The sequence below is a fragment of the Pantherophis guttatus genome, chromosome 2, assembly GCF_059756535.1.
Source record: "Pantherophis guttatus breed Tessera chromosome 2, ASM5975653v1, whole genome shotgun sequence".
NCBI classification, from domain to species: Eukaryota; Metazoa; Chordata; class Lepidosauria; order Squamata; family Colubridae; genus Pantherophis; species Pantherophis guttatus.
In genome coordinates, this window is record NC_142064.1 from 112,304,799 (window position 1) to 112,321,371 (window position 16,573).

At 40.7% G+C, this 16,573-nt stretch overlaps 1 protein-coding gene across 19 annotated transcripts in view; it reads right to left on the reverse strand.

The window, feature by feature from the left end:
• DOCK6 (dedicator of cytokinesis 6) overlaps nucleotides 1–16,573 on the reverse strand; it is a 185,925-nt gene that overhangs the window by 35,522 nt on the left and 133,830 nt on the right. For 12 of the 19 annotated variants that reach the window (XR_015732802.1, XM_034437790.3, XM_034437787.3 and 9 more), the window contains 5 exons: nucleotides 10,816–10,944; nucleotides 9,820–9,972; nucleotides 8,991–9,149; nucleotides 3,277–3,377; nucleotides 2,228–2,420 (listed from right to left, as the gene is read on the reverse strand). Coding sequence is in view for 16 of the 19 variants with exons in the window: in XM_034437790.3 (XP_034293681.1) it covers nucleotides 2,228–2,420; nucleotides 3,277–3,377; nucleotides 8,991–9,149; nucleotides 9,820–9,972; nucleotides 10,816–10,944 (735 nt within the window). In the remaining 3 variants the exon portion in view is untranslated. Of the gene's footprint in view, nucleotides 1–748; nucleotides 1,626–2,227; nucleotides 2,421–3,276; nucleotides 3,378–8,990; nucleotides 9,150–9,819; nucleotides 9,973–10,815; nucleotides 10,945–16,573 lie in introns of those variants that run through there. The other 7 variants (XM_087888527.1, XM_087888524.1, XM_087888525.1 and 4 more) reach the window with 4 other exon arrangements.

Below are 16,573 nucleotides of genomic sequence, written 5' to 3' on the forward strand. Positions count from 1 at the left end.
TTTATTAATCAAAATTTCTTTCTATTTTTCTCATTTTCTAGACCCAATTCATCCTATCTTAATCTTAAACTTTTATACAGACATCTCAAATTTTTCCATTTCATTTTAATTATCGCCCAACATTTTCTTTTTCACCCCTTATTAATAATTATTCTTCAATGTATTTTCCTCATTCTCCTCCATCACTCCCCTTATTGCTTGGCTGATTTCCAGCATAACATATTTTGGCTGAGTTTTCAGCTTAATCTCCTCCATAACTCCAACTATTATTTGGCTGATTACCAGAATTTTCCATTGTTTTAGCTGATTTTCAGCATGCTTTACTTTGGCTGATTAACAGCATTCTCCTCCATAACTCCACCTATTATTTGGCTGATTTCCAGCATTACATTATTTTGGCTGAGTTTTCAGCTTATTCTCCTCCTTAACTCCAACTACTATTCTGCTAACTTATTAAAAATTTCTTCTTCAATATGTTGTCTATTAATCCACTGTTTACAACTAAACTCTTCCAGGGTGTAGCCCCATCTATTTCTTAATATTAATCATTTCCAACATATATTAAATTCAATCTCAATTATGACTTCCATCTGTGTACCTTAGTATATCATCTATAATCATTAACAATTAATCATAATTATCATCCACCACTTTATCGACTTAAAACTAAAACATGTTACATCAAATTATGCTTTTATGAAAATATCACTTTTAGTCACCTTAACTTCCCACTTCTATTTTAATCATCTTTTATTTTTAATTTTCTATCTTTATTTTACCATAAGCACTTCTTGTTTTTATTTAAAGCTCACTTAAACTTTGAACCATTTAAACAATTAAGCATTCGTAACGAGTCAAATAGGTTCTTTTCAGAAAAAAAAAACAAGTTTCCGCAATCAACACTTTCACTTAGTCACAGCTTCAATCGCCATTTTGAAACATTTATGTAGCAATCCGTTTAATCTCTTTGTCTGGCTTTTAAAGATGACAAATCCTTAATTATTGCTTTTCTCTTTTTCAAAAGTCAAGTCCATTTCAGTTTTAACAAGAAGATTCGAATATCCAACTCTATTTAGTTAATAAGCAATTCATTCCAATCAATCAGTGTAAAATTCTTAAAGGGTCTTCAATTCCTTTCCTTATTTTACAAAATCTTCAAGCCCCTCAGATCTTCAGCCGCTAGGTAAGGCTGGGGTTCTTATTTGTAAATATCCTTGTTCACACGTTGTTTCTCGCCTAGGTTGGTGTCACTCACCCGGCTCCAAAGCATATCGTCTTTTCTTCCTTCCTCCTGCACATTGCTTGTCCCGATTTGTCGCAGTCTCGAGGCAGCCGCCATGGCTGCCGTCCCCCACCGCTGACTTAGAGGGTTGCCTCCGGCCTCCGAGGAACTTGCCCATTCCTCTTGGCCGCCCAAGGGGTCCCTCTCTTTCCCGTCCCTTCAGGACAGGGTAGGTCCGCAGACCTGTCAGCGGCGGTTTGCCAGCCGGGGTTTTTGGGGGGCTCATCAGAGCCCCGCTATTTCCCTGACTGCATTGCCGCAATGCCAAACCGGAATTCCCAGTCTTCCAATATTTGAGGGGCTGTCACAGTGAAGAGGAGGGTCAATCTATTCTCCAAAACATCTGAGAGCAGGACAAGAAGCAACAGATGAAAATTTATCAAGGAGAGAAGCAACCCAGAACTAAGGAGAAATTTCCTGACAGTGAGAACAATTAGCCTCTAGAAGTTGTGGATGCTCCATCACTGGACGTTTTTAAGAAGAGACTGGACAGCCATTTCTCGAATTGTATGCCCCCTTCCAACTCTGTTATTTTGTATTCTGTAAAACTCTTTTTACTGTCTTGTTCTCCCAAAGCCGTTCAGAGGGAGAGGAATAACTCAATCTAGAACTGAGGTAGACAACTTGGTCTTTTCCAGGTACTTTGGCTGAAACTCCTATGATTCTTAGCCACTGACATGTTATCCTTGTCTCATAAATTGAATTCCAAAATCAGATTAAAGTCCTCTGCGCTATAATTTCTTTGAAACTCAGAGACCTTATCAGGATATGGAATATCCCTGCTCTATTTCTGATTCTCTTGAGAAAACTTGGAAGGAGCTAAAATGTGTTCTTTCAACAGCAGATATAAAAGTACAGAGTAAATGAGTAGAGGTGTAGGGCTATTCTGACATAGTAGTTTAGTCCTTTTACAGCAACTGCTCTGCTTTTCCCTTCTTCTCTTACCTGGAAAGTGACACAGCCCACTGGTAAATAGCGGCAGTCTTCCAACATGCTCAGATATTCAGCTACTAGTGCAGCAGAATGCACCAAACACTGTGCTGCCTCTGCATGGTTTCCACGTTCGGAATGCTTTGCTGCCATGTTCTGCAGCCATGTTAGCCTCAGATCTGGTGACGCCTGGTATCCCTTGGCTATCCTGAGAAGCAAATTATGATCAGGGACAAATGTCTTAACTTTTACGCACATCTACTACACTAAGTGCCTTTGTCTCCCTCTTACAGTATGTAAGGTGGAGAGCTTTTGTCATGAATATCTACAGGGTGATTTCTAGTGATGTTCTTATGTTCCTTAATTCCATTTTGTACCTTTCCTACTTTCTCTACCTTTTAAAAGCAGGCACATTCAGTGTTTTAAATGTAGGACAAGTGCCTTTCTGCTCATATTGGTTAACAGTTTTCCCAACTGTTTGCCCATCTTGGGTTGTAATTCCCCATCAGCAGAAACAATAGCAGTTTTAGCCCCAAACCTCTAAATGGAGTTACAGCTTGGTAATTCATGTAGGATGAAATTGAGAAAAGATGTTGCCAACTCCTTCTAATTATTTTCTCCTTTGATATTCCTTAACAGCTATGCACTCCTTCTTTTCCAGGCTCAGAATGCCTGATGCCTTCACAATGAGTTATGAAAACTCAAACCTCCCTCTTCCTTTCTATAATTGATTACCACTTATTGGCTTTGACAGAGGCTGATATCAATAAAACCAGTACCAAGCAACATTTCTTTTATTTTTTTTTTACTAAGTAAGCTATTTTTGGTGAAGGCTCATAGTGGCCACCAATATCCAACTAATGAAGTTAATGCCAAATGTGATTTCTGAACAATCCCTAAAAGGACTGGGAACAAAACAAAGAAATCAGGATATCTGCATCTGGAACTGCTTCCTTTTTCTTGACTCTCTGGGAAATATCCAGCAAAGAATTAAGGCTGTGAAAGTAAACTATTCTGGAGTTTTCCTATTGCTTCCACTATTGGGGCACTGACTGTGACCTTACCTATACATAAGGTCTATCAGCATCTCTGGATCCTCCTGATGCTCTTTCATCTTTACTGTATCTGTCAGGATCATGTGCAAGTTAAAGACAAGATCTTGTACCTGAGCAGGAAAAGGAGAATGCAATTTCTATATGAGCAATAATGAAAAACTATTTGTAAAAATCCATATAAACATGATAGATTACATAGAGATGCCTGCAAGAAAACAATTTTTTTTTTATTTATTTAGGAAAATCTAACTGTTATCATGCAAAATATTTTTATTTCATGTCTGATATAAACAGAAACACATATCTTCATTGTAATAGTACTAAGTGTTTAGAAAGTCAAGCCCTTCCTTTTTGGCATGCATACTATTACTACTCTGCACACCAATCAGAAATGCTGTAAATGTGTAGACTTTGTTCAGGTACCTATTCCTTCCTTCAATTTCTCCCCAGTTCACATCTCCTATCTGCATTTTATCTGTATTAGGTGTGCCACTACATATTGTCTTCCACTTCACCCATGGTCTCATTCTATTTCTTTATTAAAATTGACATTTCATTAGCTATTTTTCCTTTACATACGTAGTTTTTCCCAAGTACTGTCTTTGGGTTTCCTTCACTTAAAGCTACCAGTAGTCCTTGACTTACAACAGTTCATTTAGTGACTGTTCAAAGTTACAATAGCACTGAAAAAGTGACTTATGATCATTTTTCACATTTATGACCTTTGCAGCATCCTCATGGTTACGTGATTTACATTTGGATAATTGACAATTGACTCTCATTTATGATGGTTGCAGTGCCCTGAAGTCATGTGATCTCCTTTTGCGACCTTCTGACCAGCAAAGACAATGGGGAAGCCAGATTCACTTAACGTGTTACTTATTTAAGAACTGCAGTGATTTACTTAACAACTGAAGCGAGAAAAGTCAGAAAATGGAGCAAACTCAATGAATTTCTCACTTAACAAATTTTGGGCTCAATTGTGGTTGTACGTTGAGGACTACCTGGACTGTCAGGTCTGCCAGGCTCCGCTTGGCGCCTCACAGGCATCCTGGGATCAAAGGCCAGAAGGGCCTTTGGGATCAAAGGCCAGAAAGAATAGATGGGCAATAAAGCTGTGTGTGTATATGATGGGAAATAGGGAGAGGGGAATAACAGGGGATAAAGACCACAGATGCTCGCAACCAGTTTGTACCAGCATCCAAGGCCAGGTACCCTGAGAAAGAATGTGGATTACCCCAACACCTCTTAGCATTCTCAAAACACTTCGGTGAGTTCTGATTGGCTGAAGATGGACTGGTCATGGGGAAAAGGCTGGGATGAGGGGAAACTTTTCTGTATCTTTTGAGCATGGAAAACACAGAGTTCGCCTGACTTTACTGTAGACATAATCTTCTTAGTAAAAGAATCTTTCGCTTCAACCAAATGGGATCAAGGGTTTTTCTTTCCTAAGGGATCAGATTGGGGCAGATCTGACATTAGGCGAGCTTGGCAGTTGTGCTCAACTCAGAGAGGAAATTGCCTCTACCATGAGGACTGTGCAAATGACATCCATTCAAGGGAGCGACGAGGAGATCAAAGCCTGGGGGGAAGCATCCTTGAAACCCGCTCCTGAAGGGCTGGATCTATCCGAGTGGCTGGAAGAGGATAACCAGCCAAGACCCTGATGGTCCCTTAGGGTCAGGAAAACGGAAGTGTGAAGAGAAGCCCATGGGAGTGACATGTACCTGTGGGAGCCATGGAAGCCGCCAGTGGGAGACGCGAGTGGAGGAAGAACCAATTGCAGGCGAGTCGGATTGAGAGGACTGGATGCTGGAGCAAGCCATAAAGTTTCTGAGGGGGGCTTTTGATAACCTGAAAGCACGAAAAGCCCTGGCCCGGGAGGCATACCCCACTGACCAGCCAACTCCAGCCACAGCAAGCAATGGGGGCAATCACCTCTGATGCAGCAATGGCAGCAGAAGCAGGCCCCACAACATTGGCAGCTGCCCCTGCCCCTCCCCCTGCAGCCCAGTCTGCATTGGCTGTAGGGGCAGTGCCAGTGCAGCTGAGAGGACACAGGACACAAACCATGAGTGTAAAGTTCAATGGAGACCCAAAGCAGTTGGGGTTCTTCCTGGCACACGTTTGGACATACATGCAGGAGTATGGTCCAGAAATAGCCACCAAATGGGCCAAGGTGCAGAGCATTAGCTTTTGAGGAAGACAATTGGTTCCAAATGCACAAGGTTGAATGTATAATGCAAGATTGTCTAGCTTGGGATGGTGCCAAACTGTATGCCTTGCAGCGCCAATGGTTAATAGTTCTATAAAAAAGCCATGATTCAAAAGTGGTGGGACATTTTGGTTTCGTAAAAACCCTGCACCTAGTCAAGCACCAATTTTGGTGGCTGCACTGAAGAAGGACATAGAGAGCTATGTAATTAGCTGCCCTATCTGTGTCTCTGCCAAGAGGCAATATGGGAAAACACCAGGGCTTCTCCAGCTGATAACAGAACCTAAACCCCATAGCAAGAGATATCAATGGACTTTACAGTAGAACTGCTTAAAAGCTTGGGCAATACAGTAATTGAGGTGATAACTGATTTGCTTTCCAAAGAAGTGCACTTTATGCCCTCTCAAAAAATCCCCTTCACTTGCACTTTGGGTAAGGTATTCATGCAGCACGGCTACCAACTGCATGATGCTCCAGAAAGAATAATCTCAGATTGTGGAGTCCAAATCACAGTTCTGGCAGGAGTTCCTAAAACTTTTGGGGACCACTCAAGGGCTCAGCTGTTCACGTCATCCGGATAATAATGATACCTGTGAATGTACAAACGGGGTCTTGGAGCAGTACCTCCTGTGATATGTTAATTACCAACAAGACAATTGGGTGGAATTTCTCCCTTTCAGAGAGGTCACCTACAATAACTCAGTACACAGTAGCACTGGGTTTGCTCCATTTAAAGTGGCCATAGGACAGGACTTTGTATCTATTCCAGAGTTGCCGCAGCTCCCTCACCGCATTGACTGCATCGCTAAAAGAGTGGGTCACCCAGCTACGGAATATCTGGCCGGTGGTGAGAAAGATTTTGGATGAAGCTAAGGAAGCATAAAAAAAACACCCGATGAAAAGCACATTAAGCCAAAGGACTTTAAAGTGGGAGATAAGGTTTATTTATCTACCAAATTCTTACAATTTAGACACCATCCCAAAAAATTGGGGCTTATTAACCCAGTGACCTGAGCTGCCAAAAACGCTCAGATGAGAGCATCCGGTATTTCATTGCAGCCTATTGAAGCCAGAGATCACATCTTTCCTACACCCCGAGTCGCCATCAGCCCCCAACCCCATTATAATTGAGGGGGAACAACACTTTGAAGTCAAAGACATTTTGGACTCCCATATACATTGGGGGGGGGATCCAAGACTTGATAGCATGGAAAGACTTTCCTCCCTTGGAGATTGAATGGGTCGATTCCCAACATATTAAAGCCTCCAGACTGCTTAAAAAATTCCATAAACAGTAGCCAGATAAACTTCATTGAAATATTTGCTAATTAGAGAATTTCTCTTTGTCTATCATTTCCTTCTTTGTTTTTTTTTTCCTTTATAGGACTAACATCTCTATCAAGGGGGGCAGAATGTCAGGCCTGACAGGCTTGGCTTAGCACCTCACAGGAATCCTGCCATCAAAGGCTAGCGGGGGGGGGGGGGAGAGGATAGATGGGCAATAAAGCTATGCGTGTTCATGATAGGAAATAGGGAGGGGAAAATGACAGGTGATAAAGACCAGAGAAGCTCACAAACACTTTGTACCAGCATCCAAGGCCAGGCATCCTGAGAAAGTATATGGATTACCCCAAAACATCTCTGCATTCTCAAAACACATAGGCAAGTTCCAATTGGCTGAAGGAGGACTGTGTTTTGACTCAGCCTTAGCAGAACCAAGAAACAAACTCCTTGTTTAAAAAACCCCTCTTTATTTAGCCCCTGTGAATTACTGGCATTCACATACTGAAAAGTCCAGGCAATAATCCTTCAAAGGGTTAATTGCAGTAACAGACCTTATTAGTTCCTTGGGAGACTTGCCAGGCCGGGAGCTTAAGCAGTCTCTGAGGCATGAACCACAATAAGCAACTCTTCCGAAAGAAATCTGAACGGTTTTCTCCTGCAACCATCCCTCCCCTTTCCTCCTATTTATTCCCCAGCCAGGGAGGGGCCATTCAGCATCCACATGTGCCTTTCTTCCAGAGTCAGCTCCTTGTCCTCAGTTGTTCTCCCCTCCTAACAGCTCTGCGCATGTACGCATCTGGAACAGGCCCCAGCTATTCGTCCTCCCCACTTATCTCCGACTTCAAAGGCAGATGGGAAATGTTGGATGGCCCTGGCTCTATATCTGCTTCTGATGCAGAGCATCCATCAGAGCCTTCCTCAGACTTTTTTTATTTATTTATTTATATGCCGCCCTTCTCCGGAGACTCAGGGCAGCTTACAAGGCGTTAAGCAATAGCCTTCATACTTTTGTATATTTTATACAAAGTCAGCTCATTGCCCCCACAATCTGGGTCCTCATTTTACCTACCTTAGAAAGGATGGAAGGCTGAGTCAACCTTGAGCCTGGTGAGAGTTGAACTCGCAGTAATTGCAGGCAGCTGGAAGCTAAATACTACCTTTAACAGTAGCATTAGTCTGCTGCGCCACTCAGGCTCAGCAGAGTCAGGCTCAGACTCCAGGACTGGCCCAAGTTCCTCCCCAAGTCAGTGGTGAGTTGCTACCAGTTCGCACCAGATCGGGCAAACTGGTAGCGGCGGTGGCGGGAGGCTCTGCCCACCCGTCTGGATGCTTCTGTGCATGCGCGGAAGCGCTATGCGTGCACAAGCGAACTGGTAGCGATGGGATTTGGAACCCGCCCCTGGTCCGAATCTGCCACTAGCTCCGCTGGCAACTGGCAGGCCACAACAGAGTGGTCATGGGGGGAGGGCTGGGATGAGGGGAAATTGTTCTGTATCTTTTGAGAGTGGGAAACCCAGAGCTTGCCTAACTTTACTGCAGTCAACATCTCTTAGTAAAAGAACTTTTCACTTCAACTAAATGGGGTCGAGGTTCTTTCTTTCCTAAGGGAACAGATTGGGTTACAAATTTCCATGTGTTGATAAACTAGACAACACTCTGAAACAAAGGGACAGGAGTTATGGCAAGAAGAACAGAAGGTTAAGGCATCATGCTAGAAACCAGGAGATTATGAGTTCTACTTCAGCCTTAGGCAGGAATATTGGCCGGGTGACTTTGGGCCACTCACTCTCTCACAGCCCAACTCACCTCACAGGATTGTCATTGTGGGAAAAATAGGAAAAGGATGGAATATTAGTTATATCTGCTGCCTTGAGGTATTTATAAAAAATAATAAAAGGATAAAATAAAAGAGGGAGAGGGAGGGAGGGAGGGAGGGAAGGAAGGAAGGAAGGAAGAAAGAAAGAAAGAAAAAAGAAAGAAAGAAAGAAAGAAAGAGAAAGAAAGAAAGAAAGAGAAAGAAAGAAAGAAAGAAAGAAAGAAAGAAAGAAAGAAAGAAAGAAAGAAAGAAAGAAAGAAAGAAAGAAAGAAGACAAATGCAATGTTTTAAGTTATTTGGATCTTAAAGAAGAAGATAACATTTCTAGCTAGGTAAGGGCAAACCAAGACTAGGCCCAAGTCTTGCTCCAAATCTCTTGCAGGCAATTTATGGGAGTGTATACAATACCTGCTCAGCAAAGGTTGTCTCTCGCAACTCTGGGTCTTCTTCAGCATAGGTAAGGATGGTTTTCAGGGAGCGCCTCAAGTGCTCCTCGTTGAAGTTCTGAGATGTTCCCACAAGTGAGGAGAGGGACATGGTAACCTGCATCTTCACTCGGGCAAAGTTCTTTACAAGACAGTTTCAAAAAGGGTGCTTGAAAGGTATTTCTCTTAGCATTAACAAAATTCCAGACATACATAAAAAAAAAAATCCCTGCTTTCTTCATCATATCTAGCGCCTTTAGCCAACCAACACAAGGCAAAAACTTCTCAGGCAAATGCCCAGAAGTGCTAAGTGCTTTGCAAAGAAGCACAAAGGAAATGATGATGGCTCATTGCATTTTGAAAAGGTGACATTTTCAGTTTCTATCAGGCCTATACACATGCGCGCGCGCGCACACACACACACACACATATACAAACACACACACACATATATATATACACATACATATATACATACCTATATACATATCATGGGATCAAGCAGTATATTTTAGCCCAATCTATCTTAATAACAAAATAATAAAGAATGGAGTTTGGGGGGAGGGAGACAACAAAATAGAAAGACACAGTATGTGAATAGGAAAAAAATGTATTATAAATGCAGTAAGCAACTAGATATATAAACAATGTCCATAATACCTTGTAAAGTAATGTAAAATAGGTCCTGGGCCTAAAACATTGAAAATTGGAAGGGAGAAAAAGGTAGCTGCTCTGCCCTCAGAACAGCAGGTACATGGGGGAACTGTCCTACCCCTTAATGCCCTCCCACACCTTTTCCCAATATCACTTACATTGCCAATCTCAAAGTTCTGTCTCATGAGAAGATAGAGAGAGGTGCTTGCATGGGTGCGAATGATGGCTACTCTGCTACTACAGTGGCGTAGGAGACGTAGGCACAGATCAGCACACAGTTCAGTGTCTTCTTCAAAAAGCATTTCAGGAAACTGTAAGCATGAGATTCAAGTTATCTGATTTGACAATGATAAAAATTGTTTTTCTAATTTGTTATTTATTCAATAGATGTGGAAGACCACCAAATTCTATAAGACTCTGGGCAGCATACAGCATTAAAACATAATAAAAATAATAAAATAATAAGAAACACCAATTAAATATATTTGAAAAGATAATCCTTTAAACAAATGAAATTCTATAAGGGCTCAAGTCTTGAGGTGACAGTCAGATTTTCAGGGACTTTTTGAACATAAATCAGAGTAGAAGTTATACAAATCTTTAGAGCAGTGTGTCCCAATTTCTTAGGAATTTTTAGATGTGTGAACTTCAACTCCCAGAATTGAAGACTTGAAGCCTATATATCTTAAAATGGCTAAGGTGGGAAACACTGTTCTAGAAGGATAAAGGGCAGGTGCTGCAACAGAAAAGGCAATATCATTGTTTAATCAAGGGGGCTAGAGTATACCCATTCTGTTTGTTGTAAAGGATGGGCAGAAAGTATTGGAGATTCCACCCAATTTGTATTAGTGAAATATATAACCCAATTGTGTATCACTTCTAAAACCTAAGGTATTAAAACATCCAGAACAGTAAAATCTAACCCATGCCTCCCACTGGACCTTGAACAATGTGACAGTCTTTTTATGTGGGCTGTTCCACATCTGAAGTATACTGACTGAGGAAAACTGCTCTGGACAACAGCAGACAAATCTTAGACAAGGAAGCATCTGGGCAAGCAAGAGGTCCCCTAGCAGATGATGATCCTTGCAAAAGTTGCAGATTGACTAGAAGGAACTGCATCCCACGAGACTTTCCTCACCAAGCAGACTCACCTTGCTCACTAGTGCTCTCTGAGTGGCAAAGCAGTGTTGTAAGAAGGCAGCACTAGGTGTACAGCCCATGCTGTGAAGAAGCACCCTCAGCACCCCACCCAGGATACTCTCCTTGGTTTCAGACACTGTCTGCAGAGGAGGGGAAGGAAGAAAAAAAATTGAATTCATTAGCTGGCACTGCAGAATGAAGGAAGCTCTATAGAAGCAAAGAAGGAGTGTTTCATACTATCACACACTTTATTACAATGTAGAACAAAGAACAAAAATTATAACTGCACAAGTAAATGAGATTCCCAATGTTGTTTTAAGGAAATGTTTTATCACAAGAAATGTAACATTTCTTAATTTTAAAAGAAAGCTATTTCCTACCTTATTATCCGCAAATTCCTTATGCAAAGGATAAATAAAACTATTTGGCACAATATTTGAGAAGCATTGTATTTCTTTTCATACAGAACTTCCTTGAAATGCAATGGAGACCAATTAAATCCCTGCTAAATTGTGGGATCCCTTTATAGAGTTTATGGCTAGGATTTTTATATCAAGATGTGAAGTCTGCTTGCAGGCAATGAAACTACTTGTGTTTATTATTATCTTTGAACACTGTTCCATCACACTTGGCAATAGAAGGGGTCTGCCAGAATATTGCCTGCATATGATGCACCAGAGACTAGAAGGGGTTAAGTCTTTACAGACATCACATGTGACTATATCAGCCAATGAACTCTTTTATTGGACTCTTACCCAGAAACCACTTGGACATCTTCCCTGTTTTTTCTCTCTCTCTCATCTATCTCTCAGCAAGACAACATGTGAACTTATCTCTCCTCTCAACATCTGAGTCATACAATTAGGGTAAAAGGTGTAACAGGACACTCTGTTCATTATTGTATGCATGCATATATTTTGTAAATAATAAAACAACTTTTTGAACCTGAAGCTGTATTGACCAAATAACTTCCTCATAGAACCAAATGAACACGACCATCAATATATATCTGACAAATGGTAGCAGAGGATGATAAATTATTGCTCAGGTATATGAATTTTTTTTGTAAATTTTAAAATATAGAACGATTTTTCCTAACATGGAATCCTTGAACCTGAACGAATTATCTTTACAAGAGATTGATGCATTAACTGTATCCTTAACAAAACAGCACCAATCATTATCCAAAAGACTAAAAAAACTTTCTATTGAAGCTACGCAAGTACAAACCTCTTTACGAAAGGACCCAATTTTTTTTTCTCCTCTTCACCCGAACACCGAAAGAACAGAACCATGCTTACAACAACCTTGCTTCGTTCTCAATTCTACTCCACCTCATGACTTTCATCAAGGACTTCAACCTTCTGAATCCCTTGTCTGTTCCAACCCTATAACTTCAGACCAACTTTTATTTTCTCAAGCTTCTCGAAAACAGCATTTATATCAAGCTTTATATGCGACAGGCCTGCTAAATGCAGGCTGGACTCCTCAAAGAACTCTTGAACTGTTGAACACCCTTTCAACCTCACCAGACCTGGTAAGCGACAATTTTTGCTTCAACCCATAGATTCCCAGACTGACCTTTTAAACAACCATTTTATTAAAAATCCTCCCTCCCCACCTATTGACTTTATTGCTCCCAATATGGCTTCCACCTTCCCCGAAAGCATGGCTTCAAAAATGGCTGACAAAATGGCAGCCCCCACACTCCACCATGCGGTCCACAAAATGGCCGACAATTTATATGACCACACTTTAAACAAAATGACGTCTACCACTTCAGACCACAAGGTCTCAACCAACCCCCTTACCCCCATACATCCTACTACCCACCCCACAACTGGAGATATTCAGACTGATTCCCTACCTTCTTCATCCAGAGCACCGAGTTCGAATCCTCCCAATTTTTTTTTAAATTTTCAGAACTTTTCTATTTTTGCCACCGCTGCAGACCTCCCCATCTATACTGCTGCAGCTGCAGCAGCTGCATATATTTCTACTGATACCAATATTGTTTCCAATGTAAAAAGATCCTTTTCAGTCTTTGCAGCCGCCGCCTCACTCCCCCCTTATCGCTGAAGATGCCGCCGCTGCCGCCTCCAACACTACAGATGCCCTGTCCAAACAACAAATTCACACGATTTTTGCAGCCTTTGCATCAAAAGCCAACCTACCTTCTACAGCAGCCGACGCCGTCACAGCAGCTCTTCCGAATCAAACAACCACCACCTCCATTATTCCTCCTATCGTTGAATCACCTGCAACATCTTCTCTCACACCAAACGACTCCAATCAACAATCCGGCGTTCAATTACCTATCTCTGCTGACAGTAACTCATTTTAGCCTTCTATTACTGTAAACTGTAATGATTTAAATATTGAAACTAATCATTCTTTGTCTTTATCTACTAATGTAAATTTATCTTTAGAAATTGAAACTGTTTTGCAACATTTTAAACAACATGGCCCATTACCTTTATCACCAAACTTCAAAAAATTACAAACCTCAGGTAATAATTTCCCTACTTGGGAACAAGAAACTCATTTACATCTTTTAAGAGAAGGCACATTTCTTATAATTGAATCTCCCCCTACTAAACCTAGGTCATCTGACTTAACTTTTCTTCACAATAGTGTTTATGCCACTCTTATGTCAACTTTAGAAAGTGATATTGTTCATTCTATACCTACAGGCTTTACTGCACAAGAAGTATGGCAATACTTACAAAACCATTACAACAAACCCTCACCTGCAACTATCGCTACTCTTGCCGGTGACTTTTATAGCACCATATATAAACCTGGCACATCTATGGCCAAACATCTTTTCCACCTTGAATCTATGCGAAAACAACTGATTCAACGCAATCATCCTGTACCTGAAACTGCCATGATTGGTATCATTTTCAATTCTATTAAACACATTCCTGGTTGGTCAGGATTCATTAATAGTCTCCACTCCTTATCCCCCCACATGTACACTGTTGCTGAAATCAAATCCAAATTAATAGACGAAGATAGAAGACTTTATCATACTGATACATACCCTACTTCTTTTGACCACCCTTTTTACCCTAAACATGATTCCCATCCTTCACACAAACCATTCTACCAAAACTGGCAGGAACACCCCTCTCAATATCAAAATAATTTTAATTATTGTAACTATAGAGGACATCATCATACCTACAACTTCCATCCTTCACACGGTGACAACACCACCCACACTCATGATACAAGGGGATACACCCCTACAGACAAGACTAACAAAAGAAATCATACTATCAAAGAACATACTGAACCTGAAAGATCCATGGCCACTGAATTTTACATTAGAAAGGGTCCCACACACAAAGATTATAAAGACAGAAGGGGACAACATACTGAACAATCTATATATTCTAACTCCGAATCCCAAACATTCGGCATCTTTCCCAACACCCAACAATACCTGCGTGACACCACGCACCTATGGGTCATCGATTCTGGAAGCATACACCATACCACCAATGACAAATCCATATTATATGATATTCACCCAACCAATATTTCAATTACAGCAGCAAATGGTACTTCCAATACAGTTGAATATGAAGGATCTATCTTTATATGCGGTATAGGGGAAGTTAGTCAAGTGCGCTATACACCTACCTTTGGCCACAATATTTTGAGTACTTCAAAATTAGGTAAAATCGGTTTTAAAGTATCTCTTGATGATCAACACAGTTTTATAAAATCCAAACATGATAACACTATTATTGCTAATATTTCTGTCATTAATGATTTACCTTTTCTTATTCCAGATTCCTTTACATCATCCTCACCCACGACTCAACTACCTCAATCCTCATCGATACCTGACCCTGACAATCATCCCGACCCCTGACACCCACCACGAAGGTACCACACCTCACCATACCAATACACATGACACTTCCGAATCACATAACGACCAACACACCACACCACACCTCTCTCCAACTTCACCCACATCACAAAACCAACGAACCTCAAAAACAAAAATTCAAACTCATTTACACGATAATTGTGCCCATTTATTATACAGACGTTTAGCACATGCCAATACTGCTGCTGTAGACAATACTCAAAAATTTTCCCAAGGCATATACACTAAGGATTGCCCTATCCAACTTGACTGTGAGATTTGTAAAGCTGCAAAATCAAAGGCAGCCCCAATTCCCCACACCAGCACCAGACGATCAAAACACATATACAAATTGGTACACGTTGACATTGTAGGCCCTTTTCCACTTTATTTGGGCAAATGCAAATATTTTTTGAACTTAGTCGATGATTTCAGTCGTTTCGGACATATCTATACCCTTACTGAAAAATCTCAAGCATTCCAAAAAAATAAAAAAATTTTACACTCATACAAAACCAACACAACATCAAATTAAAGAAAATTCAAACAGATTGTGGAGCCAAATTCACATCTGTACAATTTCAAAACTGGATTGACTCCAAAGGCATTATACACTACAAAACATCTCCTTTTACCCCCCCAGCAAAATGGGATTTGTGAAAGAAAAAATGGAATATTACAAACCATGATGCGCAGCGTCATGTTAGATGCTGATGTACCCCCTAGTTATTGGGCAGAAGCCCTTGTATATGTCAATTACACTTTTAACCGCACATGGAATAAGGTTATTAACCAAACGCCCTACTTTCTTGTATATGGCACTCAAGCACACCTCACACATCTTCGTGTTTTTGGCTGCTATGCATACGTCAATATCCCCAAACCACTCAGACGGAAGGGGAATGAGGTGTCCAAAAAATTACGTTTTGTAGGATATGCACCAGGTTTGAAAGCATATCGATTCATAAAAAACAACAACACAGTAATAATTTCCCATTCAGCCACATTCATAGAAAACCACAACTGGACCAAAATACACTCAAATGACTCATACGTATTAACCCAAGAAACAAATACATTAGATACACCACAGAGAATTCAACATGTACAAACAACAACACCAAAAATTACACCACGAACAAACAACACAGATACACAACTACTAATCAGAAAATCCAAACGAATTACACAAGGCATCCCACCTAAAAGATTTGATGTGAACAATGTGACACAGACAAACCAAATACCCATCACTCCAAAAAATTTTAAACACATGCTCCAATTACTGGAATCAGAACAATTAAAATGGTGGGACGCTATGTCCAAAGAAATGGACTGTTTAATAAATTTAAAAGTATTCACAAAAACAACACCTCCACAACACAAACACCCGATTGGCACGCGATGGGTTTACAAAATTAAAACACTCCCTGACAACACATATCAATGCTTAACGCATTGTAAGCCGCCCTGAGTCTCCGGAGAAGGGCGGCATATAAATCAAATTAAAAAAAAAAAAAATCTATACAAAGCACGCCTCGTAGCCCAAGGTTTTGCCCAATGCTTTCCCGAAGATTATGATGAAACTTACTCACCCACAGTAAAACCAGAAAGTGTAAAAACGGCACTGACTTCAGCCATTGTCTCAAATCAGCCATTGTCTCAAAGCCATTGTCTCAAATGAGTCTCCGGAGAAGGGCGGCATATAAATCAAAAATTAAAAAAAATAAATCAAGAAGTCTACCAATTTGACGTCCAAACCGCATACCTCTATGCACCATTAGAGGAGGAAATTTATGTCAATGGGGCACCAGGATTCCAAGTTTAATTCGGCAAAACATGGAGGCTACACAAAGGGTTATACGGCTTAAAACAATCAGGCA